Source organism: Vigna angularis, chromosome 6, assembly GCF_016808095.1.
Source record: "Vigna angularis cultivar LongXiaoDou No.4 chromosome 6, ASM1680809v1, whole genome shotgun sequence".
NCBI classification, from domain to species: Eukaryota; Viridiplantae; Streptophyta; class Magnoliopsida; order Fabales; family Fabaceae; genus Vigna; species Vigna angularis.
In genome coordinates, this window is record NC_068975.1 from 35256342 (window position 1) to 35284006 (window position 27665).

A 27665-nucleotide genomic window follows, 5' to 3' on the forward strand; every position below is an offset into this window, starting at 1 on the left:
TAAATAACAAGCACTGCCATTGGTTGAAAGAAAAAGGCAACAAGTACCACCCAAATCTAAACTAGTTCCCACATCCTCTGGAAGCAAAGCATTTCCCAAGAGAACAAGTATGTGCATGTGTCCCTGAAAAATGGTTCCAAAATTTGGTGGTGGAGTTGATGATGGAGGGACTGGCCGAGGAACTAGGCCTATCTGAACATCACCCACCTTTTCAAACTGAAACCAAGATTTGGGAGTCACCCTTTTCAGCTTTCTATGTTCAAGATTGTGTTTCTTCATTTTGGAGTTTAGAGTCATGCTGTTTCTTGGTCTTGGATCTTCTGTAAGTGTCATATCTCATAATATGGGTTCAACCTTTCTCTGTAGTGCAAATGGTATGATACTGCCCCTTGAATCTTCAAACTCACCGTTTTCTTTTCTTGTTACTCTTGGGTTGGATTGCTTATTTATTGGGGTTAATAGATCAGGTGTTTCTCTGTCAATTCTAAACTCGTTCTAATGCTTGAACTTCGGTTTCTGATCGTGTTGGATTCGTATTGCTGTTTTACATGTAACATGATTAAGTTAGTGAATCCTTTCATATTTTGGAGTGATGTTTTATATCGTTTTTCCAACTAATAGAAGCAATAAAGTTATTGTTAGATGAACATACCCTTTATTTGTCAATTTTTCGTTTTTTTTCCTTGCGTGTAATAGCCACCTTACCATTTGACTTTTATGTTTGATGTTTGAATAGATTTTATGCTTACGCAGAAAAACTGACTTGCACGCACCTTATGTCTGTGAACCAATCTTCTGAAAATGATCAGTTATCATTTTTTGTAATAATTTATAGTCTTGTTTAGTCAAAACACAACGATCCCTTTTGATTTCACTTCTTTCATATGCAGTTAAGGATATTGATTCTTCAAAAGCAGTTCATTAATTTAATGTGAATCTCACATTTTTTCTTGCCTCGTGAATTAGCATGATTTAATTCAAAATGTTGTCATCTTATATATTACAACTGCTATCTCATTATATAATTTTTTCCATTCTCTTTTTATTTTGAAAGTGATTGGAGAAAGTACTCATTAGTCTACTTGTCGCAGGTTTGAAATAACTTATCTGGTAACGGATGCTCTTTTGCCTTCTGACAATGTCTAGTCTCTTTCAAATCCGATGTTGTTCTTTCGGACGAGTCATCTGATAGTATCACCTTGTGGTAATCAAGTAGCAGAAAGTATGTGCTGATGCAACAAAATGATTATGTGTTGATTGATTCTTCTGTTGAAAAGCATCCCTGTTAGACCAGACCTGTTGTTTTTAGCTTCACTATTGGGAAAATCTCCTTTGGCAGTATAGCTTCCAAGTTCCAAACTTGACGAGGCCAATTTACTAACAATCTGGAATTTATTTATGTTTGAAGACTCAACTATATTGGGCAACTCTCCTTTGGCAAGTTACTTAGTTTCCTTTGGTTGGATTCCTGGCAGTAAACATATTTTTCACTAGGAACTCCTCAGTTTCACCAGGGAAAATCTACTTTGCATCTTTTAATTATCTTGGTAAGCTTCCTCCTACTACCTTGATTTTTCATCATACAATCACAACGAAAGATCTGATATTCGTTGTTTCTTGATATTAGTTTTGGAAAGCCTTTTCAAAAGGTTCTTTCTGTGGAAATAGCAGTTCAAACTGGGCAAATCTCCTTTGGCATTTAGAGTCTTTAATAGACTCTTGTTACCCTATCAGGTAAATCTCCTTTGGCATTTTGGAGTTTTTGATTGACTCCTGTCATCATATCAGGCGAGTCTCCTTTGCCATCAACTTTCCAGTTTCAGTGGTCAAGAAACTGGTTTACTATCTGTGACAAACATTGGTATCATCAGACACATTTTGTACACAATTATCCTTCGAAGTCAGTATTGACAAATCTGTCGTGGATCACAATAGCCCCTGGATTTCAATGTTTCTGTTTACTTGAGAAGGTAAGGATCCTCTTAACTCCTTATTTATTGTAAATGTTCTTTCATAGGTTCTGATCGATTGACCAACAATGATTTCTTTGTTGTGTTTTGAAGTTATTTTCTTGTAACTATGTTATTGATGTTACCATGTACACACAATGACAGGCATCTAGTTGATGGATGCTCACATTACTGATTTGGAGTGGGAAACTTCCAGTGACAGCAGCAACAGCAGTGAGGATCAAGAGGATATTGATTTTCAATATGGTGGACAAGCCCGGAGCATATTATCGAGTTTAGAGGAAAGCATCGGAAAGATTGATGACTTTCTCTCATTTGAGAGGACATTTGTCCATGGGGATGTGGTCTGTTCCTCCTCCGACCCATCAGGACAGATGGGGAGGGTCACAAGTGTTGATGTGTCAGTGGACTTGGAAAGTGTTCAAGGAAAGAAATTAAAAAATGTGAACTCCAAGAAACTTATGAAGATTCGCTCCATTTCAGAAGGTGATTATGTAATTAAGGGGCCATGGATTGGTCAGGTTCAAAGGGTAGTAGACAGAGTGGTTATATTGTTTGATGATGGAACTAAATGTGAGGTCATTACCTTGGAAAAAGATCAGATTTTACCATTGACTCATAATCTTCTTGAAGATTCACAGTATCCGTACTATCCAGGGCAGAGAGTCAAGGTTAAGAAGACCTCCACAGCTTCTAAACCAGCAAGGTGGCTGTGTGGCACCTGGAAAGACAATCATGGTGAAGGAACTGTTTGTGCTGTGGAAGCAGGTTTGGTGTACGTTAATTGGTTTGCCTCTGTTCTTTTCGGTTCCAATTTGAATGTAAATGTTCCTCTATGCTGGCAAGACTCAAAAAACATGACCTTGTTGTCCTGTTTTTCACATACAAACTGGCAACTTGGTGATTGGTGCATGCTTCCACCTGTGGACCAAAAGGAACAGATGATTCAAGATGCATCTCCATGTGATCCTCAAAACGAGCATAGTAAGGCTAGAGGATGTAAGACGAGTAACATTGGGGAATTATTTATAATTGAGAAGATAAAGACCGAAGTTGATGTCATTTGGCAAAATGGTGAACATACTATGGGATTAGATCCGCTTAACTTAATCCCAGTGAATGTCATAAACAGTCATGAATTTTGGCCCCAGCAGTTTGTGCTGGAAAAAGGTGTTTCTGATGATCCTCTTAAACCTAGCAATCAAAGATGGGGTGTTGTTCTTTCCATGGATGCAAAAGAGCATACTGTAAAGGTACAATGGAGAACTTCTCCCACATCCGGGACTGATAATTTGACTGGAGATGCAATGATGGAAACTGTGAGTGCCTATGAACTACTCGAGCATCCAGATTATTCTTGTTGTTTTGGCGATATTGTGTTCAAGGCGGCTCAAAAGCAGCTTGGTGACCAAGCTGACAAAGATAATGTGAAGTCGGCAACTGATGTAATTGTAGAGGCTCCTCTGATAAACCGGGACCAAATCAGTTATCAGAATAAATCTGTAGATAGCAGTTACCTCTCCTGCATTGGCAATGTTACTGGTTTCATAGATGGTGATGTGGAGGTCAAATGGGCTACTGGTTTAACAACAAAGGTATGACATTTTTATTTTTTTATTCAATATATTGTAGTTAACGATGACAATGAGTATGCATGGAAATGTAAAATTCTTGAGGTCAACTTTTCCCATATCTGCATTATCTATATAAACTGTTTAATAGATAATGATAGATCCTATTAGTTTAATGATCTTGTCCTCTCCCCCAATCCTGCTTGTACATGTAAATGTGTGGCTGGGTGGCTGTGACTGTGCTGTGAGGATAAAATCTTTGTTAGCTGAAAATGGGGTGTTTTTGTAGCAGCAGTTTTGTTTTGTGTAGTAAAGGCTGAATGAGAATACCCTTTTCCATTCTTGTGAGATACAATAGGAAATTATTTTCTTTCTATCAAAATCTTAATGTAGTGATAATTGGTAAATAGCTGTTAGTTATGACCACTAAACTTGAACTAAATCGTACTTATTTGATAATCCTACTTTCTGTTGTAATTATACGCTACTTGGTTACCATCATCTACAGGAAGTTATTACAAACTTATTTGTGCCCCTACAGGTTGCACCTTATGAAATTTTCCGAATTGATAAGCATGAAGATTTAACTGCAACCCCTGTTCCTTATGAAGCAAATGTTGAGGAGTTCTCCCAAGAGATGATTGATCATAGAAGTCTTTCATCAGAACAGAAGGGAAAGGTGAGGGCAATAAATTCTATGTATGTCTTGTATTTATGTACATCCACATGTTGAAATACAAAGTTCTCATCTTGGAAATTGTAGTGAAAAGTCAAGTAGCTAATAGCAAGAGAAAATAGAATAGAACTTTTAAACTGGTCAAAATTATGGATCTATTGTCATCATAAAACTGCATTTTTTAATGCAATATAGTTGTTGAGTTTACCATTGATTTTCTAGTCATCAGCTGAATATCATTTTGATGACAGACATTGTTAGATTGTAATGGCGATAGAGAAAATTGTGAAAAGCATTCAGGAGAGAGCAGTTCCTCATCCCTTCCTCAAGCTGCCTTTGAACTGTTCTCCACCATTAAGGCTAGCATACTCAAAACACTTTCTGTAGCATCGCTTTCTGGAAAATTCTCCCCAATCCCTAGGTTTGAAGAGGGAAATGAATCAAACTGTCTTGATAAGAAAGATTTGGACACTTGTGACCCTGACACTGACTCACATTTGGTGAGCAAGCTGCAGTCTTCGGAAGGCATAACTCCATACTGTGAAGTTATTGGGACTCATGAGAGGAATGACTTTCCAGTTTCTTTAGACAACAAAAGCTCAGATCAGTTGAAGCAGTTTGATGTAATTGATAATTGCTCAGACCACCACTTTTTTGATCAGGGGAAAGGGTTTTCGTTTTCTCAGGTCAGAAATTGACACATAGTATACTCACGGTAAATTCTACTTGCATTGAAAGGATTGGGGTTAATTTGTTTCCTACTTTTGTCCTTTGTTAGGTAAAAAAAGATTGGGTGAAGAAGGTACAACAAGATTGGATCATCCTGGAAAAAAATCTCCCTGGTGCACACTTCATCTTATTTATTTTGAGCCATACTATTTTGTATGCTTTGCAGCATTCACTGTTATCCAATGGTTAAACTCAGACTAGAAAATTATATTTGGACTGGGATTGATAATGCTTTTACTTTTATGTGGAAGAAAAACACCAAAGTTTTAAGAAGACCAGTACCCTTAGACTGAGTATATTCTTTAAAATGGGAATTAAATTGGTGGTTGCTATATAGATGAACAAAAAGTTGTCAGAATTCTATTTTTCATAAGCTGGAATCCGTAAGCTTAATTGAAAGTATTATTTGTTGGCCATTAAGTTTTAACCTGAAACTGATTTGAAAATGGCTAGTATTTACTTGACAAAAAAGGAAATCCTTATAACTGGTGATTTTCATCACACCTTTCTGCAAAATTCACTTACAATCTTTATTTGCACAAACAGAAACTATTTATGTCCGTGTCTTTGAAGAAAGAATGGATCTCATGCGAGCAGCCATTGTGGGTGTGTCTGGAACACCTTATCATGATGGATTGTTTTTCTTTGATATACATTTCCCTTCAGAGTTTCCCAGCCAACCCCCGGTAAGCTCTCTAGTTTTGGTATGCTTTTCTGAATTCTTTTCATTTATGTGCATAGTAACACCTTCAACATAGCATTTAGTATTCTTACAGAGAAAGCTGCATATTTATGACTTTTGCAATCCCATGCAGATGGTACATTACATTTCTGGTGGACTACGATTGAATCCTAATTTGTATGAGTCTGGTAAAGTCTGTTTGAGTCTCCTAAATACGTGGACCGGTACAGCTGCCGAAGTTTGGAACCCTGGAACTTCAACCATTCTTCAAGTCCTTCTTTCCCTGCAGGCCCTTGTCCTTAATGAGAAGCCTTATTTCAATGAGGCTGGATATGATCAACAAATTGGTAGAGCTGAAGGGGAGAGAAACTCTGTTAGTTACAATGAGAATGCTTTCCTTGTCACCTGCAAATCCATTTTGTATCTATTAAGAAAGCCTCCCAAGGTAACATGACTCCTTCTCTACTTTGGTTTCTCTCTGATCTATTAAACTGGACTCAATTAGGATAAATACTGTTTAAGATTCTAAATTAATTAGAGATAAAATGAGTTTATAGTATATAAAGATGTGTAAACCTAACTTTACAAGCTGGTTTTACAAAGTTAAATCAGACTTAAAATTTACTTTTTAACATAGTATCAAATCGTATATTTGAGTCTATAGTTGTTAAGAAAATGGTGGCATTGGAATCTTAGAATATTTAGTTATATAGATGGAACATTGACTAACTAAAAACGACTCCTGGTGCAGCATTTTGAGGCTTTGGTGGAGGAGCACTTTAGACAACGTTCCAGACATATACTTCTGGCTTGTAAGGCATATCTTGAAGGAGCTCCTATTGGATGTGCTTTTGGTGGTGAAAATACTGAGAATGAAAACCAAAAGGGAACTTCTACTGGATTTAAGATCATGCTTGCTAAGCTTTTCCCGAAGCTTGTGGAGGCATTTTCTGACAAGGGAATTGATTGCAGCCAGTTTGCTGAGATGCAAAAGTAACTGCTCTACCTTGTGTCAAAGATATCTAAACCTTATGTTTAATATTAAATGTTCACTTATCTGTATAATATAAAATGTATGCTTGATAAAAACAACAATATCCTCTTGTAAACCAGCCCCTTCCCAAAATAAAACAAGTGTGAAGATGTATTGATAATAAATATCCTATGGGGTATGCGTGTACATCATACATATATAATGGCTTGATTATGTGAAACTGTGAAATAAGAATTACTGTGATTGGAGTAATTTTCTTGCTGTGCCCTTTGGTCCATTTGATAATGATTTCTAACGTATTTTGGAGAATAGGGAGTTTGGTGAAGGTATCAATGATCACTTCACTAACTCAGTTTGTGTAGCTTTCAGAGGGTTGAAAAATGTTTCTTTCAAATTTACAATGAATACTTTGTTTAGATTGACACGATGATGACTAGGAAGTCAATAGCAATGCAATATACATAATTTCAATTGGATGTTACGTGTGGTATATGAAATGTTAACCTAGAATGAGTGAGTTAAAACCACGGTTTAGAGGATCTGTCACTGTTGTGTTGACAATGAAAGGGTTCAACAAAAATTAAGTTGCAACCATTTGCAAAAAAGACAAAATCTCCATTATTGCTAAGCTGACTAATGTATATGTATCATCGACTAGAATAAAATGGAATGTGATGTTGAATATGCTATACAAAAATAGTTTTTTTAACGCTTATTTATTAATTTTATTTAGTCTTATTAATCAAAATGTTGATCTAGCTCTTCAACTTTTAGAGGTTATAAAAATGTGATAATTTAATCCTAAAAGGGTTGACAAATAAGAATTCATAGTTTTAATTCATGCATATTATAATTTATAGAACCACAATAATTTTAGCATGTTTTTACATTTTTAAAAAGTTATGAGAATTAGTCGATTTTTAAAAAATCAATTACTTACTTTTTTAAAATTGAAAAATTTAATTTAATAAAATAGAATAAATAAATAGTAGTAGTAAATAGATAATTAAGTCTAAATTTTAACTCGTGCAATTCACACGGAAACTTTTCCTACGTATATTTTCTTACAAAGAAGATTATCAACATGAGATTATTTTGTTGAAGAAAATAAAAAATGGTTACGTACAAAAAAGTCTAACAGACGTGAAAAACAGGAACGTGGGTATTGTGTATCTCGTCGTTCTGAAGTGCTCCGTCCCTTCTACTCATCCATTTCTGATTCTTTCTTTACACGTAAATCCCAATTTGAATTTCTAAAACCCTAGAATTCGAATTCTCCATCCAAATGTGACGTAGATTCAGCAATGGAAACTGTATCACTCAATCCTCTCTTCATCTTCTTTCTTTTCTTCGGCCTTTTCTATTCCTCTGTTTCTATTAATCCTTCAGATTTAGCATTCAAGTCCACCTACAGCCGTCTCTGCAGCCACCTTGTCCCTGAACCGCCGGTGCATTCCGACGCCGGAAACGTCCCCGGCGTTTCCGACGATCTCCGGTTCCAATCCGGATATTTCTCCGGCGGCGATCGTATCTTTAACAGATCCGGCGCTTCGATGCACGCGTCGTTCCGCGTGACCTTGGTTCGCCGAAGCGGGAGCGACGGCGTTTTCGAATTGCGCGGGCAAATGCTTCTGCAGCAGCGTAGAGGAGCGACGCCGGCGCCGGGAAGGCTGCTCCGGCGAGTTTTTTCGTTCGGGAGAGTGACGCATTGGATGCGCGTTTCCCTGAGTGGATTTTGGTCTCAATTTTCCGGTAACCTTTGTATGTTCGGAACAGGATCTCATGCTAACCTGCGGAGTGCTAATGTTGTTCTTAAGCTTCGTTACCCTAGAGATTTGAGCCTTTTGAATTGTTTGATTCGTGGAACACTAGAAAGTTTTGATGACAATAATAGTTCGCAGTTCTTTGAGCCTATTTCGATATTGGCTTTGTCTCAGAGTTCGAAATACAAGTTTACAGTGGCTGGGAATGAAAGAGAGAAAGTTTGTGGAGGTGGAGGTGGATCAGATAGGGAGGGTTTGTCCCTTAGAAACTTAAACCGGGGTGCTTGCACTGCTTTTCTTGGACACACGAATAAGTTTGAATTGGAATATGGGAGTCAGTGTAGTAATGTTAGTTGCAATCCTGTCAGTGGTAATGGTGAAGAACTGCCTGGTTATATGTTTTTTCATGGCACTCTTTGTGCGGAGAGGGAGAAGGTTCAGATGCTGTTGGGTTTTTCTGATTCCGGCTACCGGGATGCTATCTTTCCGTTTCATCCGAATACAACTTTGGTTTCTGAGGGGAAGTGGGATGACAAGGAGAATCGGCTATGTGCGATTGCTTGCCGGATCTTGAACTTCACAGAATCTTGGCTTAGTCCTTATGTTGGAGATTGCAATATTAGGCTTACTTTAAGTTTTCCTGCAATTTTATCTTTGAGGAACAGGAGTACAGTTTTGGGGCAAATTTGGAGTGACAAAGCGGTTGATGAACCTGGCTACTTCAGTAAAGTTGGATTCCAGGGTTCATCGAGGGTATCAAAAGGTCTCCATGGTTTCCAATACAAGTATACTGAAACTGAGAAGGTGAGAAAATCTTGTGTGCAGATGATGAATGCTGGAGGGAAGGGAAATACATATCCGAGTGGATATTCATCTGATATGGCATTTAGCATGTTAGTGACGAACAGCAAAGGGCAAGTGGCTCAAGGTTACACATCACCACTATCTGTAAATGATCAAATTTATAATGGACAGTCGTATGGGGCTCCAATTGTGTTGACAACTGAAAATTCAAAAGCACATGGAGTTCAATCAGAAAATTACAATGATTTGTTGAATGTCAGCTATACGATGAGTTTTAAACCCCCTCCTGATTTCAAGTTTGGTAGAGGTGTCTTGTCAACCGAAGTCAAAATTGGTGCTGAAGGGATTTACAATAAGAATACTGGAGTTCTTTGTATGATAGGATGTAGGCGTTTGAGATCAACGGAAAAAGTACTGATAAAGAATGAGTCTCTGGACTGTGAAATCATGGTTAATGTTCAGTTTCCTCCTTTGAACACAAAAGGAGGTGAAGCTCTCAAAGGAACTATAGAAAGCACACGACAAAAGTCAGAGCCTTATTATTTTGATCCCCTTCAGTTGTCTTCATATTTCATTTACACAACCCAAGCAGATGCTTCCATTTTGAGAATGGATTTTGAGTTAATTATGGTGTTGGTATCAGACACACTTGCTTGTGTTTGTGTAGGATTGCAACTCCTCCACGTGAAAAAGCACCCAGATGTGCTTCCTTACATTTCTGTTGTGATGCTTGCTGTTATTACTCTAGGTCACATGATTCCCCTGATTTTGAATTTTGAAGCTTTATTCACGGGGAAACACAGCGTGCAGAATACTTTTCTGGGGAGTGGAGGCTGGCTTGAAGTGAATGAGGTATTTGTGAGGATAGTGACACTGGTAGCCTTTCTTCTAGAGTTGCGCCTCATACAATTGACCTGGTCCTCAAGACAGGTTGAGGGAAGCCGTCCAGGTCTCTGGGGTTCTGATAAAAAGGTCCTTTATATTATTCTACCATTGTACATTGGTGGTGGATTGACTGCTTGGTCGGTGCACATATGGAAGACTTCTTACCAGAAAAAATTTAGACCATTTCGGCTTTCGCGCCACAAGTTTAAGCTTCCTCGTGGGTTCGTATACCGACCTCCTTCCCTCTGGGAAGCCTTCAAATCTTACGCTGGTCTGCTCCTGGATGGTTTTCTGCTCCCACAGATTCTGTTTAACATAATGTTTAACTCAGAAGGGAAAGCTCTAGCCTCTTCCTTTTACGTTGGGACAACAATTGTTCGTACACTGCCCCATGTGTATGATCTTTTTAGAGCTCACATTTCTGCATGGTACCTTGATTTGTCATACATATATGCAAACCATAGAATGGATTTTTATTCCACAGCCTGGGACATTATAATCCCTAGTGGTGCTATTTTATTTGCTCTTCTCGTATACTTTCAGCAGAAATTTGGCAGTCGGTGCATTCTTCCAAAGAGGTTCAGAGAAAGTTCTGCCTATGAGAAAGTACCTGTTATTGGCAATGACGATTTATGAAGGCCTCATTTGTGGCGTTTTGTAAAATGATTTTTTATTTAGTTTTAGAATGCATAAATTGCAATAGAAGGTATACACTTCAGGATCTAGCAGTAGAGGAGGATTTTGCTCATATCAAGAAACCGTCTGAACCTCCTTTCATAGCTGATACACATCTTTTTTTCTTTTGGAAAATTTATCGAGACACAAACACATATTGAACAGCTGAGGACTTGTTATCATTTTGTTTAAAGTACATAAGTTTTGATGAAGGATTTTTCCTCCAAATTTCACATATTATGACTGTTAGATATAATATATCTTTTATCTTTTAGTTAGTTTGTTATTATTTCTCATTTGTATTTTGGGCTTAGCCCATATTTCTTCTATTATAAATAGAGAACCCTATGTGTGTATTTAACACAAGGGAGATTAATCTAATATATAATTTTCACTATATTCAACATGGTATCAGAGCAGGTTCTCTGATCCTCTTCTAGTGGTCTTTGCTGTCTGTCGGCGGCCGGCCGCCATGGCCGCCGGCAGCCCCTACAGTTTCAGTTGGCAGTCCATTTTTCCTTCTTCTCAGTGCAGCCAGTCGTCTCTGCTGTCGACCATCGCCGCTTTCCGCTGCCGTCGCTGCTATCGCTGTCGTCGCCACTTTTCGCGGCCAACCACCATCGCCACCGCCGGCCATCACCGCAGTTTTAGCCGGTGACCTGCGGATCTGGACCGTCTCTTCGAGCGACGGCCAACCACGCCGGTTTCGAGAGCCAGTTCTCAGTCACGCGCCGCCACGCAGCACTTCTTTCCGGCCAGTCCGTCGCCGGCCGCCGGCCGCCGTCACAGTTTCGACCGGTGACCAGCAGATCTGAAGTGTCTCCTTGAGCGACGGCCAACCCCGTCGGAGACAAGACCAGACTCCTCTTCACGCGCCTCCACGCGCCTCCTCTTTCCGTCAGATCTCTGGCGCGTGTTCTGCATGCGCCGCCTTCCCGGTGTCGGAGTTTCACCGCGACACCTCCATAGCTCTCGCCGGACCTCCCTCTCTCTGTTCAGACCTCAGAGCAGCCATTGCTGCCATCTTCGTCTGTCTTCGTAACTGCCGTTGATGGTCCAGGCACCGTTTTCCGCTGTACAGGCACTGTTTGTCGCTGTCCAACCACTGTGTGCCGCTGTCCAGGCGCCGTTTGCCGCTGTTCGGCACCGTTTGCCGCTGTTCGGCACTGTTTGCCGCTGTTCGGCACTGTTTGCCGCTGTTCGGCACTGTTTGCCGCTGTTCGGCACTGTTTGCCGCTGTTCGGCACTGTTTGCCGCTGTTCGGCACTGTTTGCCGCTGTTCGGCACTGTTTGCCGCTGTTCGGCACTGTTTGCCGCTGTTCGGCACTGTTTGCCGCGGTTCAGGTGCCGTATGCTTTCAACCATTGTAGGCCCCCATCACCTCGTCAGTTAGTGATGGCAGTCCCTGTAGTTTTGTCGCTTCCAGCCACTATAGGCCCCATCAGTCAGTGATGGCAATTTAGTCCCTACAGTTTTATAGCAGTCAACCGCCGCTGCAGTCGCTACCGCCTCAGACAGACGCAACTGTATCAGTTCTTCTTGGGTTAGAGTTTAGCCCAATCTTCTTGTGATACACTGCTAAGTATCACACTTGGGAGTTGTCCAACAAAGAATTTAGACCTCCAACGTATCTTTGGATCTTTGATGCCTTTGTTTCAACATTGTTGCTTAATATTTTGTTTTGTTTTAGTGGTCCAGCAACTGTGATATTCCACATTTCCGCCCTTTACACTAAGGGGGAGTACATTTCCAAGACACTGCAAGTTACATATATATGGGTGTAGTCCCTGCAGTTTTGTAGATTTCAGCTACTACTGTTGATCCCGTCACCCAGCCATCATTGATGAGGATTTAGTGTAGTCCCTGCAGTTTTGTAGCTCTTAGCTTTCAGCTACCACTGTTGATCCTGTCACTCATCCGTCATTGATTGGGAATCAGTCCTTGCAGTTTGTCATTGTCCACCACTCTCCTCCATCCACTTTTGAAGTTGAAGTTTCACAAGCTGCTGTTAGTCCATCTATATTTGTCTCACACTCTTGAAGACAAATCATCTAGTTCAACACTGAGTTCATCTATTCCAAGCTTAGTTCATACAATTTGTATGCTCCAGCTTGAGGGGGAGTGTTAGATATAATATATCTTTTATCTTTTAGTTAGTTTGTTATTATTTCTCATTTGTATTTTGGGCTTAGTCCATATTTCTTCTATTATAAATAGATAACCCTATGTGTGTACTTAACACAAGGAAGATTAATTTAATATATAATTTTCATGCGATATAAATTCCTGGATAGCTTGGGTTATTCCAAAAGTTCAACTGTTATTGGTGAAAAGGAGAAAAGAGCAGAGGTGTTATTTGATTCACTGTGTTATATTTTACTTTAGTTCATTTAAATTAATGCTAAAAATCTTTTTAATTTTTTAGTCATTAACTACAACTGCTCTTTATCCTACAAACTAAATCTACCAAGCTAAATCATCTTTCAGGTATATTATTATTTGCTTATAACAATGTCTTCAGCCTTCATTGAGAAATCCGTTAACAAAATTTCCAGACTATTCATCCTGAAAAAGTAATTTCTAAGAATGCCAGATTTATACAGAAAATCAAAAGGTCGAGGGCATAACTGATGTAAATTAGGTAAAAAATAACAGAAAAAAATTGATGAATTTCTCGGGAACAAAATAAGTGTATAGTTTTGAAAAAAAATTATAATTTTCATACTATATATATATATATATATATATATATATATATATATATATATATATATATATATAATCAATCAATTAAAAATTCCCTCTAACATAATTATAAAACTAATGTATACCATTATATAAACAAAAATACAAGTAACTTTCTTTAATATAATCTCTCAATAGACAATTTTACATTTTAATGAATAAAAAATAATGTATTTAATTATTCCATAAAATAAATAATTAAATAAGTTCTCCTTATTTTAAAATAACTAAATATTAATGCATAATTCTTTTAGTATATTTTTATAAAATTATATATATATATATATATATATATTATATATATATAATTGTATCATTTTTCTATTATTTAATTAATTATTCATAAAAATAATAAAATATATATTTTAAGGTAATAAAAATATAAATAAACTTATGATTATCCTCTAGTTATTATAAAATTAAACAATCATATTCAGGACAGTTTATAAGTAAATAACACCATTCAAACTTAAACTATTAATATATTTAAATTAAGTTCTTTAGAAATGATTTTCCTTTTCTAATCTATTAGTAATTACGAAATATATGCGACCTATACGGAATGAACTCTTTCAAAATAAGTTTTTTTCTTGAAGGGAAAATCTTTCCGATCGCCAGAAGAAAAAGTTTTCCTCTTAAGAGTCACTTAGGTTATTCCATTTATATGATCTAATTGTAAAATTTAAATTCAAAATCAGAACAGTGCTAGACGACTGACAATGTTAAGTCTTAAATATCGTTGATTCAGTGGCAATGTCGTGTTCTGTTAGAGTAGGTTGCACTACATATGAACAGAATGTACAGCAAACGATAGACAGGCAAAACATCCGATAATCCTCTAATACTAATCTACAGAGACTCAACCTGTGTTGCGGGAAAATTTCAAGGCAACAATCCGACTCCTTCCCTAATAGATCGTGTCATGGAGTGTCACTGAAAGAAAACTAAACCTGCGTTTACGTTTTCACATAGCAATACCTGAAAATAAAAACACAAATTTGAATTAGAATTAAAAAGAATTCTATGAAGTACAAATATGAGTATTAAGGCTATGGTGAAAAAAAGATAGTATGCAGACTGTCTTTAGGTAATGTGAAAGACATGTGCATATTTTATCCAAATTTCACAAATATTTGCAGCATGCAAAAAAAAAAAACACTTTATAGTAATTTGCGAAGAGAGAACTTGGATGACCCAAAATGGACAACTTTTGACACACTCAATAGAACATTGATCTTGTTAAAACAATAAACGCGTGATCCATCAATTATTTAAAGAGTTACATGGATGCTCCTTTAAAATTGTATTGTAATTGAGTCAAGAAACAATTGTTCTGTTTTTTATGTGTACATACACGAGATTATCTGTGGGCATCCATTTGCCACAGCATACAACGAACTTTGACTTGCCATTAGTGGTTGGTCTTCAATCTTGTGTTAGAAACTGGTAACTTGTACTGGTTCACTATCCATGTTGATGCTACTACCTGGGAATATACAGAAACACATCTCAGCAACTCGGCATAGTAGCCCTTTTGTTTTAGGTCGACCTGCACATGCATCGAATGCATGGGTTAACTCAATAGTAAACTGTTTCAAGCATCAACTTCCCAATCTCTATACACCAGGGTAAATCATAGTTTACGGGGTAAACTCAGCTTCAGTGTTACTAATTACTCAGCAACTACAAACACCCTGGTGTCTTCATATTCAGTATGGACTAAAATATTATAAAGAAAAAAAACATGATGTAAAAGTTACCTCCAATCACCACCTTAAACAGACTTCTTGCCACTAACTATTCGAGATATCTGGAGACCTCTGCTGAAAGCTTCATTAAAGAGAATTCTAGTTTGCATAGATTGAAATCCAGGTAACCATGAGAATATAGCCATTGGAGCCATAACAATTATGCCAAACAACAAATCATACAGACGAGCCAGGGAAACAACAGTCTCCCACACTTTAGTTGTCTGTAAAAATGGCCTAAGCACCTGGGCTATTAAAATCATTCCCCATCCTGTTGGAACGAATGCCAACAAGCTTGATAGGAGATCAACAAATTTTAAATGAGCGAATTCCAGTAGGAGGACAAGTACAAGAACTGTGACTAGAATCACAAGAAGCTGAACTGATCGATAATAGATGTGCTCCTTTGTAGCATATTTATCCCGGGCATATGCTATGGTAATATAAATGGCAACAATCACAACCATGACTATCCAAGACAACAAGTAAACAGCTATACTAGTATTTCCCCCTGCAATACCTAGCTGATAAACAATGCCATACTGAAAGAAAAAGAATCGAAGGTCTAAAATGATTTCTAACAGCTTTCCCCATATACCGGTTGTTTTTAAATGGTCTTGCTCCTCGTACCACCATGTTTCCCAGCTATGTTCTGCCTTTTTGAAGGGCCCACCCGGATACCATATCCAATTCATAAAATCTTCAAAGTCGTATACAGTCTTCAACCAATCAAATCCAGAGGGGTTAAAGACAAAAGGAGACATTATCCATGCAACGACAAGAAACCAGCTTGAAATTGTCATAACTATGTACACAAAAGTATCCTTAGCCAAGGGACTATGAGCAGCATACACAATTAAAATAACCCCAAGTTCAATACCCTTCACAAAATGGCTTCGAGCATATAGTCTATAGTTCTCAGCAAAAGACTTGTGTGCCACAACGAAACCACGGCCAGTGGCTCGGTACTTAGCACCACCATGAAGTATAGTCCGACCAAAGAAATGCGTGCGAGTTCCCAAAGAGAATGTGTAAAATAGTGATGCAAGCTGCAATTGCATCGTCAAGAAGTCCCAAATAGCTGGAAGGAAACCGTGCTCCAGAGAGTTTTCAACAATCATTGGGAGTGCAGTGAAAATACCAACCTGGATTGCAAACTGCTGATTTAGGACTGCACCAAGGGCTTCATTGTTTGTAGCATTATCCGAGGCTGCACCCTCAATTCCACTAAGAGCCATATAAAGACGGCCCCAGAGGAAGGCATAAACCATTAGTACAGTAACCATTGAGTTAAAATAAAATCCTATGGTTGTGTAGAACACTGAAAGCATGCGAAAGAAGTCTAATCTATGGCCTAGACGGTACACATCTCGGCTCAGGACCTGCTCACCGTTGCCACTAGAAATCTTGGCCTCAAACATGGATATTTGATTCAAACCAACATCTCTTCCTTTGCCTACCTGTATATATTCGTGATGTGTAACATTGCCACCTCGCAGGGTACAATTGAAACCAGCAAAAATATCTTCACTGATATTGATCACTCTGGAGGCCTTGCTAACTCCACCGCGACCCAAGAACCAGAATCTGTCAAACACATCTGGATGGCCATAGTGCATTCGTACTTTCAAAGGGTTTGCCAGAACACGCTGACCTAGTGTCACAAAGCTTGTCTCTTGAGCTGACATGAACCATGCAAGCGACGAAACCGATCCTGTGAAGATATTTTCTCGGACCCCTAAAATGGTTGGTTTGCTAATACCATAGTTCGTATTGAACTCCTCTAGCAGATTCCGCATTTTGAGAGCTTCCTCAAAATAATTGTCTTGATTCATATCAATGGTCTGAAGTGCATCACCCCGTGTAAAGATTATGGCATGATTCTGATTTTCTGGTTTCCCTTCTCCAAGTTTTAAAGGACCAGGCAACCGGATCCGATAAATCTCAACCTCACGCTGTAACTGCTGATCATACTTCACAAGAACAGAGTAATATTCAGTCCCCTCCCTCCCTAAAGAAACCTCATCAACATAAGCCACTCTAAGGGCCTCATTATTTTGCATCAAATAAAATATCTCATCAGCACGGGGATTCTTGTCTGCCTTGTGGTGCCCATACATCTGGCATGCCACCACATACGAAAACTTCATCAGTGCACTACCATATTCATGTCCCTTGAATAGCATGGACACACTGCTATCTGCCGTCCTGAGATTTGTCCGTAAAGATGAAGGCCCATTTGCAGATAGGCCATTTAAGCTGCTGTTTTGGTTTGTTGAACCATGTGAAACAGTATGTTCTGATTCTGGTCTCACGTCCATTTCAGAGGCGGAGTCAAGGAACGCTAGCGTCTTAAGGGCTCGATAATAATACATCATTCCCCTAACTGTGCGAGACAAAGTTTGACCTCTATGAGATACCCAAAGGCGGAGATCCCTGACCTTTTCTGTGGTCCAGATATCATCCTCATCTTTCAATCCTTGTCTTTGCATCCTTTCCATAAAATTTTTCCATTCATCTTCATATATCTTTTGCAGATAAAATAAGGTAGTAATACCATCCTCATTCTCCTTTCGGAGAGACTCTTTGCTATACAAAACTTCTTCATCATAGTATGGGGTCAAAACACTGAAAGCCATCATTTTCTCAACCTGGGGAGCACGGGGCATGTTCATAAACAAAGAATTGGTAAAGAAGGCAATTCTTCGCCTTGCCTCAAGATTCAATGGGACATTGTGCATCGAGTCTCTAGAAGTAAGAATTGTATCCAATCGTCTGAGCTGCTCAGAAAAGACTGCATCTCCAGCATCAGGAAAAGTTATAGCATTCTCAAAGAGCTGTCCTTCATTAGTTGTTGAACTTTGTCGTGCCAGACCATCCTGACGTAGCTGGTAGATGGTCTTCTTCACCTTTGGGAATTCTCGAACAAATAATTCATACAAAACTTGCAATAAATATACAGCCTTATTCATGTCTCTATCTGGTTGTATCAAAAGGTGAACAAATTCACTCACCTTAGCATGTATCTGAGGTAGCCGAGACATATTGTATGCTTCTGTTAATTTCCCCATCTGAATGTAGTGGTCTATGACCCTGAATATATTAGTCACAATGTAATACTCTTCTTTTCTAGCTTTAAGAACCATGAGGAACAGATATTTGATACTGTCATAAGCTTCAATAACTGCACACCGACGATACTCATTCTTGCATATTTTCAACCAGAGAGACGAGTCAGATTCATTTTCTAGCTCTTTAGCTTGACTGACAGCAAGCAGTAGCTCATTGCAGAGAAGGGCACATGGCCATCGAATAACTCCAATATTCCAGCAATTTGGCGGCAGTTTCAAGAGCTCAAGTTCTCGATAGCTGATGATATCTTCCTCCCTAAAAGTTATCATAATCTCATTCCATATTAAGGCAAATCTAGTCGCATCCACTTGGCTTGATTCAATCTTTTTGAAGGGCTGACCAAGTCCGTATCGCAGTTTCAACCTATGGATGGCTTCGTGAAGCTTCTTTAACAGTGTAGGTTGTGAAGTTAGCAGTTTCTCCTCCGGCATCAGATTGAATTGCATAGCACTGCCAAAGAACTGAAATCTAAGTCTGAGTTGTGTTATATTCCGAATTTCACCCAAATGCGAGAACAGACCAATTATTGCACCGTAAAAGGCAGAGAAAATCGAATACCATATTTGCAAATCCATGAAGTATACAAGCACGACTGGCAACCACAGCCAGACAACTGCTACCCTGTTGGTGTTGTTGAAAAACTCATGCCATTTGTAAGAAATGTTTCTAAGATTCAAAAGAGCCTTTGTTGGAGCAACTAGAGGTTTGATCTGAACAAAATAACTGAATGAGAACTTCGAAGCTAATACTGCTACCCAGAATACAGTATACTTAACATTATCTACAAGTGATTGTCCCACACCCCGGCCCACGAAAATCCGAGTATGAAACCACCACGTCAACAAATAAACTATGCTCCAGTCTGATTCCTCAATGGCGTTCCGCAACCAGGGTACCGCGAACAGCACCAATGCCAACAACTCGGGGATAAGAAAGAAAAGGACAACTTTAAGAAATGTAATAATCCTCTGATTGGCTGCATCAGACCAGATTGAACTCGAACCCTTCTCGATCCAAATCATTCCATAAAAGACCGAAAACAAAACAGTCCACGTTATGGCAACCATGCTCTTCAGCGCCATCCTCACTCCAAGCCAAGTGGTCTCTCTAGTAACCAAGCTATACTGTGTCCCGGCATCAAGCACAGATTGAAGCAACCTCAGAGCACTCCAAGTGATAAACACAGTCAACATCTTCACCTGCACATCCCTTCTCTCCAAGGCCTGCCAAGGATAATTCGTACCCTCCCAAGAGACAATAATCGCTGCCTGAAAGAACAAAATCAGCATCACCCAAAGCCTATCAAAACTCTTGTAAACATTCCAAAACGACCTCTGCTCCACAAAACCAGTCTTGCCTACGCGCTTCTCCTTCGGAGTAGTCCCGAAGAAATTACTCTCAAAATTCAAAGGCCACCCCAGCCTCTTCAAACACCTCCTACTCCAAAAATACTCATTAATGTCATCATAATTTCTCCATGCAGAGTGCGGAGCCTTTCCATTTCTGCTACTATCAACTTCAACTTTAATAGTATTATAAATTGGCATAATTACAGACTTCAAGAACCCTAATTCACCAGAAACCGTAGGCATAGAAGGACGACCAGTATCAGGATCGATGTGTTCATCGATAACATGATTAACTTCCTTCGCCATGAAATGGTAAATATAACATATGCACTCGGGAGTGAAACGAAGGTTACCGGCCTCTCCCCAAACCAGAAGGTACAGCGCAACGTACACCAACTCGCGGCGGAGATCGGTCGGGTCGCGACGGCTTGAGAGCAGCACGTTTGACTTCAGGCCGAGGAACGAGCACCACGAAGAGTAGTTGTGTAGCAGTTTCTTCCGAAAGCGCCGCAGCACGCCAGCGTCGAGCGCGTCAACGATCGCTGGCGGCGGCTCGAGGCGCATCTGCGAGTTCGCGAGGTGGAGAACCAGGTGCTCCCTCTGGTTTCGAGCGTTGTCTATTTGGAACCCGAACAGCAAGCGGAGCCAGTCCAGAAGGTCCATCTCCGGCTCCCACCGCATGAACTGATGTTTCGGGAGGTCTCCGACGGCGCGTACCGCCGCCGCAGCGGCGCGTACCTCTGGATATCGGAGCGACGGGTGGTCGTTCCAGAGGTCGTGTACGGGAATAATGTTGTAGACAGAGTTTAACGGCGGAAGGTTCCCAGCGCCACCGCGCGCGGCGACCGGACGCTGTCTTCTACTCATGGTGACAGAAGCGGAAATGAAAACGACGGAGTTGAGATTAAACGGTTAGTCACTTACTGAACCGTTTTCAGAGGCATTTAGTTCCTTGAGGTAATCGCGTTTTATTGCTTTGACTTCCATTTGCTCTTCAATTTCTCGTTGGGTTTTGCAACGGAAGAAGTAGGTTCGGTTTCAGTTTGAGTACACTCCGAGAAGTTGGAGCGTGGAGGAGATACAAACGTAGACGAGAAAGAACTGAAACTTTTAATCTCAGTGCTTGTCTTTTTGGCTCTACGCGATTTGGAGCATCGTGTGGCGCACGCCCCAATGACAGTGCTTTTAACGGCGGATTCAAATTTCTGACCCACAGTATGCAGTTAATTGCCATGAAACGACGCGCCTGGCTCTTGTGGGTCCCACACTGCGTTCGGGTCCCTTTTTGTTATGATGATGGGCGATGGCTGTGATGTGCCCCACGTGGATTTTGAATTTATCTGGATTCTAGTAAAACGACACGGCTGTGAGAATCTCTGCTTGCAACTTTTTTTATTGAGATGATGGCTAAGAATGTATTACTATCTGTGTTCTACAACGTGGCACGTGCAGCACGTGCACTGGTTTTAGCTCAAATGGATTATGCTGTGTCCCTTATCACTGAAAAATGTTATTCCCACTTTCTTTCATTTCCTTTATGACAATCATTTATTACAACTTTGGTCTTAATCATACTCAAAAGTAATAGAATAACATTTGCCATTTTCTAATTAAGAATATTGTTTTCATTCTTATTAAGTTTTATTCTTTCTGTAACTGAGGACCTACCACATCTCACTTAATCATAAGCTAAAAAAGTTAAACTATGTACATCTCTTCAGCTGTTATAAGTATCTGAGTCCGAATTTGGAAATTCTTTAGATGGAATATCACACACTATTAGCAAGACTTTAAAAAAATATGCAATCAACCAATTATAAATTAGCAACTATCTTAGAAACTTGTTACTATATTAACGCATCCTTAATCCGGACACTGTTGTGTGAAATGCGATTAGGGCATACAAACCAAACAATGATAGTGTTCCATTCCTAGGGCCAAAGTTGCTCTTGTCTTTCTTGTAATGCCCATAATGCAAATAAGATATTAACAAACGTTATCTTGAGTTGGCCCACATGATCCAATTTAAAGTTGCACACATTGAATACCGTTTGATTGAATAACAAACATTACAGCTGCGTACGCAACCATAGGATGTAGTCCCCCACATACACATTAATTCAATCTAAAAGGGCTGTGTCTGCTGATTTTACCTTAGCCGCACGCCAATATTAATCACCACCCATGTTTATTCTCATACCGCCACGACACGTTATAAATAAATAGTGCAGAAATTCAATCATTACAAATATCACCCGCATCAATAAATCTTCATTATTAACCCTACTGCAACACAAACATTGCTTGCAGTTCAACATTCATTCTGATCCCCACACAAGATATCTTTATACAACCATAAAACATAAATCTTCATGTAAAATAAATTATAGAGCATTGAACAGTGCTCCTCGTAAAAATATTTTGAGTTTCCTAGACTTGCACATCGTGACATCAAATAATATTTATTGAAAATGAGGAGATTGAATAGACTCCATACATACAACGAAGGTTGGAAATCACGTAATTAGTTTTCTCAAATTATACTCAAGTTCTCCATTCCTATATGTCTATATATCAAAGGAAGAGAGGGCTGTGTGAAAATTCAAACCCCCTGCTATAAAATCAGCCTTCTTCCTTGTTGGACCCACCCACTTGCCAAAGATTCGGACTTTCACATGATTAAAACTAAAAATTCCACATCAGATCTTCACTGTTGTTGTTCCATGGTAAATTCCAGTTACCCATAAAAATGGCAAGTGTTGCCTTCGCATGTAGGTTGAACTAACCAGGATAGACATGATCACTGTACATGTGAGCAGTCATATTTAAACCCTTAAGCATTGCTTCTCCTCTGACATTGAAGTTGAAGACACATAATCCGCCATTGTTGATATCAATTGAACGAAACCTGAACATTATGAACAATGTTAACTGCAAGATATGTTAGATTATCAGAATGTTGCCTTCATGCTGCACATGCAAGAGGTCTTGACATTTCAAGAAAGATATTCAAATTTAAAGTTAAAAAGAAGCGATAAGCTTCAAACTTTCAATCAATCATTTATTTGTTATCACGACAATGATTAACAAAATGGATGGGAAATATTTGGTAATATATCTTTACGTGCTTGAACGAAGTGGGGTTTCATAGATGGAACCTACAAAGAACTGAAAAGGATGCACCTGAGAATGAAGATTGTGGCCAGTCCAATCCATGATCATGTCCTGGATATTAAACATGATTGAACCAAACTTGCATTACACTATGATGTATGTGGAAAACGCAAAAGACCTAGGGGAAGATATTAAAGAACATTTTTCAGTTGTAAATGGGCCAAGAATCCAAAACCTTTAAGGCGGAATTGGCAGATTGCAAACAATGGGGATCGAGCATGGTAGCCCACTGTGGCGAACTGGAAACATTGTGGGATAATTGGTCAATTATGAGAAAATCCTGCAGTGCACGTGTAGTGGATGCAAATGTGGTGTGGTGTCCAAACTCGAAAAAGAGAGTAGGAGAAGGTCCATCAGTTCCTGATGATGGGGCTTGATGATGCCAGCTATGGATCAGTGTGGTCAAGTGTGTTGCCAACAGATCCCTTGCCTTCTTGAATTGAACCATGTAATTATTGTTCAGAGGAGAGAACGAAAACCATAACAAGATTCAAGGAGAAAAAGGGAATGGATCGTGGGTCTTGCAGTGCAAGCGGATCTAAAAGCAAGGGCCGAAGAGAGGAAAAAGATAATACACTGGTGTGTTCTCACTGTGGAAAACAAGACATGATGCAAATGGGTGTTCTAAAATTATTGGATATCCAGATTGGTGGGGTGATTGCCCATGAACTATAGCAGGAAGCAATGTACCAAGACAAGAACAACTGGACAAAAGGTAAATAAAGTGTAGCACACCTTAATTTGACTCAAGTTTTTGGAGGAAGCTGCAATACCCCCGCATGAAAGAAGGGACACATGAGACACCCGGATAGAGCATGGAGCAATGGCAAACGTTTGATGACCATGGTAAAATCACATGATACAAGCAAGACTAAGAAAATGACTGGTACAAAAGCTTGTGGTTGATGGAAGGTAGATAGTGGTACATCTAATTGTACAACAGGAGATTGGATAACTTGTCTCAAAAGTTATACAAGATTGTCCAGTGGTATTGCCCCGATGGAAAAATAGTGTTGGCAAATAAAGAATGTATAATACAACTTGATGAAGGATTTGAACCTCAAAATGTCTTATATGTGCCAAAATTGAAATGCAACCTGATATATGTGTCACCGTTAACAGATGAAGCACAATGTGTGACAATGTTTACTGATAAACTGTATACGGCGCAGGTCCTCTCTTCGAGGATGCTGATTAGAGTGTGTGAATGAAAAGATGAGTTCTATGTATATTGTGGTCAACAGCAATACCATAATAATATTACCAATGAACTCATCAAGCCTAACAAAAGTCATCAAAGCTGAAAGCTTAACTAGAAGAATAGCCAGTAAAATCAAAATCAGAAGTACATTTTTCACAAAGTATGCCGAAGATCAGTTTAAATATTTTAATTTCATAATCAACACTTGACATATCAAGCAAGCTATACATGACTGAGAATCAATATCAACACAGTATTGACAGTGCGGAGATTTTTATATTGCCATCAAATCACTGACCATTGTTATGTATAGCAATTAAGTTTGTTGACTTTTATAATAATTATTTAAAAGTCATACTGAAGATTTTTTTATTGGTTAATAACTAGTAACAGTGCATGTTATTTGAACTAAAAGTACATTTTTTATTAAACGGGTCCAAGATCAGTTTAAATATTTAATTGCATAGCCAACATTACCTCTCTGGGTCAAGGCCTAAAGCAGTGCAAATTAATGCCCTCAATATAGATTTGTGAGTCACAACCAGAAAGCTTTCACCCTGAGGAATAAGATAAATATTGTACTTCACTTCCAAATCATTAGTAGCCAAACAATGTATCAGCAACAAAGAAATCTTACAGGCGACAATAACATTTCCTTCCAACAATCTCTTGCAGTTATCCACAGATCTCGTGCAGGATATCTACCATTCATGATGAAATTGGCTGGATCTTCTCTCCAAATTGTATACTCTTTGGGATATATTCGCTTAGCATCCACTGCCTCCAAATGAGGAACATACTGATTTAGTTTAATCATAAAGAATGGTGGGAATGATACAAATAGAAACGTGAGACAAAATGAAAACAATTTGAAAACTCGGTAGCATTAACTTTGACAAGTGCGAAGTTATTTTTCCTATAGAAAGAAACAAAAGTTAACAGTAAATAGTAATTATAGTAATCAACTGAAGCATCTCATGTTCTAAACAGTCATTTTACTCCTCCGAATTGAAAAGGTGTGCAAAATGACTAAGTAAAGGTGCATCCTCTTTTGATTTAAAGTGGCTTAAGTTTATGTAGGACTTCAATTTGATCAAGGATAGATATACTAATATTTTTACTTTCTCATTGCTTTAGACATGTCAAATCCATGTTCCTATAATATATAACTAAAACCACAAAATATTAAAAGATACTTTATCAGAATTTTCAAGTTGAGCCGAGGCAGTCTCACCATTTGTCATGCCTTCAAGGTGATATAGAGGTATCTCTCGGAGAGAATCAAGATAAACCAATGGTTTTTCCCTGCCTTGCCATACAATTTCAGCAGTTTGCTACATGGAACAACCCAAACCATTTTAATAAAATGATGAGCGGTATTAGCCAGCAACATAAAAATTTTACTGGCGCTAACCTTGGCACGAGAGATTGGACTTGCAAAACACTGGTCAAAGTATATATTTTCCAAGGCTTTCTTGCACCTTTCTGCTTGCTCTTCTCCAACTTCAGTTAATACAGACAAATCTGAGCTTCCCTGAGTACATATGATCAATTTAATGACAGTGGATAGCAGACACAGTAAATGATGTTGAATGCAAAACATCTGAACTACAAACAAAAACTTCAGTCCTATAAAACAAGGAGCTCTCAGTACAGTTTAAATGATCAACAAGGCATTTCAGAATGAGAACATAAAAGAGAGAATAATCACCCATGCATTTACAAACCAAGCCCACTATTCCTTCAAACCTCAAAAAGCAAATAAATTAAAAGTAGAATGTGAACCTGAATCCTGCTTTCTGCATTCCAAGTGCTAAGACCGTGCCTTAAAAGAGTTACTTTCTTCGGTGAAGAGATTAACTCATTCGTTAGTGATGTTGTTGCTTTTGTGAAATCATATGCACCACCAGTTACAGAAGAATCAATTGTCGGAAGTTTATCTGCATGAAGGAAGCAGAAAATCAACTCTAATCAAGTTGGAGTAATGTCTAGAAAGTTTTCTGGGGATATTTTAGCCACACACTTAATATCCAAGAGAGTTATTGAAAGTTACGTCCAGAATCAAAGAGAAGTCAAATATTTAAAATGTTCATAACCACTTCTTGAGTCACATCTACCAAAACTAATATTTCCAATTGATGGTCTAGAGGTGGATCATTATCGCTATACTACGGTACATGAAGCCGGAATCCATCCTATTCCCACAAATCAAATGTCAATTAGCAAAGAAAAGTTTAGTCCTGGAATTTCTGCCCCAAATATTTAGTACCACAAACCACCATCAGGCAACATGTACGTCTCAATATCCAAATTTAGGGACAACTCTCTCCCCACTCAACTATAAGTAACAAAAAATATTGTGAACTCAAATATAAACAAGATTTAACTATTTTTAACCCTACTTAATATATCATCCCAAAAATTCCCTCCAATTGATTGAGATTCTATTGCCAATATTGTTTTTACTCTTGATATCAAGTTCCAAGGAAGGATAATTTAGGAGAAAGGTTTATCTTTAAAAATAATTAATAGATTAAATGACATTAACTAACTTTCTTAATGAACATAAAGCTAGCTAAATATTCTTACATTTGGATGGTAAGACTACAAAACTAATAATATGATCATTCTGCATATTCCCCTGATAATAGTTTCTTGTCCCTCTCCTTCAGCCTCTTATGCCTCACATTGCTAGGCTTCTCAAGATGGCATGAGCCATTGCGTTATAAGCAAAACAAATCCAACTTGTAGAAATACAGAGAGAATAACTAAGCGAACGTCTCTCTTCCTAACCGCATACGACAAATTCAAGGACAGTTAGAGTTAAGGAAAAAAACAAGTAAACACGGACATCGGCTCTATATTATTATTCTTATCAGATAATAGAAATGCGACAAACACCCAATTAAACAAAAAAAAAAAGTCAAAGGAAAATCTGAACTGAACCCGTTATACATTAGCAAGTATAAAACTTGGCAAGGACCCGTCATTCTGTTTGGTGGGTTTTTAATGAATTAGTAAGTGGGCACGGTATAAGAAGTTGAAAACTCATAATTCCTTCACCTGGGGTAAGCTCTGTAGTAGTAGAAGAAGAAGAAGAAACTGAGGAGCGAATTCGGGAAAGAGGAAGAGCACGTGTCGAAGTTCGAAGTTGAGGGAGAAGTGGCCATGGCCGTGGGCTAGGGAAGGAAATAGAATTGGAAGGTGAGCACAGATGTGTGGTCGAGAAGATAATCCCTGAAGTGCCCATTTCCCTCAACTGACACACAACTCAAGGCACGGAACGGTATATACTGTGAGTTTAAGGTTGTGGTTGTGGTTGTAGTTTCCTTTAGTGGATACTATTGTAAATAAAATCCTGCAGTTCTACTCTATTCTCCACCGGTACTCCTTTGAAGGATTCGGCTTGGTTATTGATCACTCCACCCCCAACAATTACTAATTGTACTCCCACTACTAAGAAAAATATTAAGATATCTTTCAGGATGTTACCATTACCTCGGAAAAAGAAGAAGAGAGAAAAAAAATACTATAAAAGAAAAAGAAAGGAGAAAAAAATGACAGATT

General features: G+C 38.7%; 5 protein-coding genes and 1 non-coding gene across 8 annotated transcripts; 2 read left to right on the forward strand and 4 right to left on the reverse strand.

Moving 5' to 3' along the window:
* Positions 1 to 6878, forward strand: LOC108342933 (probable ubiquitin-conjugating enzyme E2 24). 2 transcript variants are annotated; one of them, XM_017580845.2, is made up of 10 exons: positions 1 to 374; positions 1092 to 1547; positions 1628 to 1970; positions 2115 to 3565; positions 4083 to 4220; positions 4469 to 4903; positions 4996 to 5059; positions 5493 to 5632; positions 5762 to 6073; positions 6380 to 6878. In XM_017580845.2, exons 4-10 carry the CDS (start codon positions 2126 to 2128, stop codon positions 6623 to 6625), a joined length of 2775 nt encoding a protein of 924 aa, XP_017436334.1. In that variant the 5' UTR covers positions 1 to 374; positions 1092 to 1547; positions 1628 to 1970; positions 2115 to 2125; the 3' UTR covers positions 6626 to 6878. The 2 variants fall into 2 exon arrangements, with proteins under 2 accessions (XP_017436334.1, XP_017436335.1); XM_017580846.2 differs by having other exon boundaries at positions 1 to 322.
* An 845-nt stretch (positions 6879 to 7723) lies between these two features.
* Positions 7724 to 10984, forward strand: LOC108343575 (uncharacterized). Its single transcript, XM_017581936.2, has one exon. The coding sequence runs from the start codon at positions 7927 to 7929 to the stop codon at positions 10708 to 10710; it is 2784 nt and encodes a 927-aa protein (XP_017437425.1). The 5' UTR covers positions 7724 to 7926; the 3' UTR covers positions 10711 to 10984.
* A 3224-nt stretch (positions 10985 to 14208) lies between these two features.
* Positions 14209 to 20802, reverse strand: LOC108342866 (callose synthase 11). The gene is made up of 3 exons (XM_017580738.2): positions 15255 to 20802; positions 14849 to 15043; positions 14209 to 14472 (listed from the first exon to the last, which is right to left on the reverse strand). Exon 1 carries the CDS (start codon positions 20588 to 20590, stop codon positions 15269 to 15271), a length of 5322 nt encoding a protein of 1773 aa, XP_017436227.1. The 5' UTR covers positions 20591 to 20802; the 3' UTR covers positions 14209 to 14472; positions 14849 to 15043; positions 15255 to 15268.
* Positions 17553 to 17631, reverse strand: LOC128197648 (small nucleolar RNA J33). The gene has a single exon (XR_008250277.1). It is a non-coding gene; the product is annotated as a small nucleolar RNA J33 (small nucleolar RNA).
* A 1279-nt stretch (positions 20803 to 22081) lies between the features above and the next one.
* On the reverse strand, positions 22082 to 27468 carry LOC108340965 (probable 2-carboxy-D-arabinitol-1-phosphatase). 2 transcript variants are annotated; one of them, XM_017578554.2, is made up of 7 exons: positions 27162 to 27456; positions 25884 to 26038; positions 25513 to 25632; positions 25333 to 25432; positions 24736 to 24875; positions 24576 to 24655; positions 22082 to 22631 (listed from the first exon to the last, which is right to left on the reverse strand). In XM_017578554.2, exons 1-7 carry the CDS (start codon positions 27346 to 27348, stop codon positions 22505 to 22507), a joined length of 909 nt encoding a protein of 302 aa, XP_017434043.1. In that variant the 5' UTR covers positions 27349 to 27456; the 3' UTR covers positions 22082 to 22504. The 2 variants fall into 2 exon arrangements, with proteins under 2 accessions (XP_017434043.1, XP_052734813.1); XM_052878853.1 differs by having other exon boundaries at positions 22517 to 22654; positions 27162 to 27468.
* On the reverse strand, positions 22661 to 24569 carry LOC128197356 (uncharacterized). The gene is made up of 2 exons (XM_052878854.1): positions 23073 to 24569; positions 22661 to 22948 (listed from the first exon to the last, which is right to left on the reverse strand). Exons 1-2 carry the CDS (start codon positions 23343 to 23345, stop codon positions 22844 to 22846), a joined length of 378 nt encoding a protein of 125 aa, XP_052734814.1. The 5' UTR covers positions 23346 to 24569; the 3' UTR covers positions 22661 to 22843.
* Positions 27469 to 27665: the final 197 nt, after the last annotated feature.

What these genes read in the sequence shown, in the direction of transcription:
- LOC108342933 (XM_017580845.2), top strand. Translation starts at nt 2,126, where the DNA reads ATGGATGCTCACATTACTGATTTGGAGTGGGAAACTTCCAGTGACAGC. An exon ending in CATCAGAACAGAAGGGAAAG is followed by an intron (nt 4,221 to 4,468) that starts GTGAGGGCAATA and finishes TTTTGATGACAG; the next exon opens with ACATTGTTAGATTGTAATGG. An exon ending in AGTTTCCCAGCCAACCCCCG is followed by an intron (nt 5,633 to 5,761) that starts GTAAGCTCTCTA and finishes AATCCCATGCAG; the next exon opens with ATGGTACATTACATTTCTGG.
- LOC108343575 (XM_017581936.2), top strand. Translation starts at nt 7,927, where the DNA reads ATGGAAACTGTATCACTCAATCCTCTCTTCATCTTCTTTCTTTTCTTC.
- LOC108342866 (XM_017580738.2), bottom strand. Translation starts at nt 20,590, where the DNA reads ATGAGTAGAAGACAGCGTCCGGTCGCCGCGCGCGGTGGCGCTGGGAAC.
- LOC128197356 (XM_052878854.1), bottom strand. Translation starts at nt 23,345, where the DNA reads ATGGTTCAATTCAAGAAGGCAAGGGATCTGTTGGCAACACACTTGACC. An exon ending in CTGCCAATTCCGCCTTAAAG is followed by an intron (nt 22,949 to 23,072) that starts GTTTTGGATTCT and finishes TTTAATATCCAG; the next exon opens with GACATGATCATGGATTGGAC.
- LOC108340965 (XM_017578554.2), bottom strand. Translation starts at nt 27,348, where the DNA reads ATGGGCACTTCAGGGATTATCTTCTCGACCACACATCTGTGCTCACCT. An exon ending in GTCCAATCTCTCGTGCCAAG is followed by an intron (nt 25,433 to 25,512) that starts GTTAGCGCCAGT and finishes TGTTCCATGTAG; the next exon opens with CAAACTGCTGAAATTGTATG. An exon ending in CCTTGAAGGCATGACAAATG is followed by an intron (nt 24,876 to 25,332) that starts GTGAGACTGCCT and finishes ATTTGGAGGCAG; the next exon opens with TGGATGCTAAGCGAATATAT.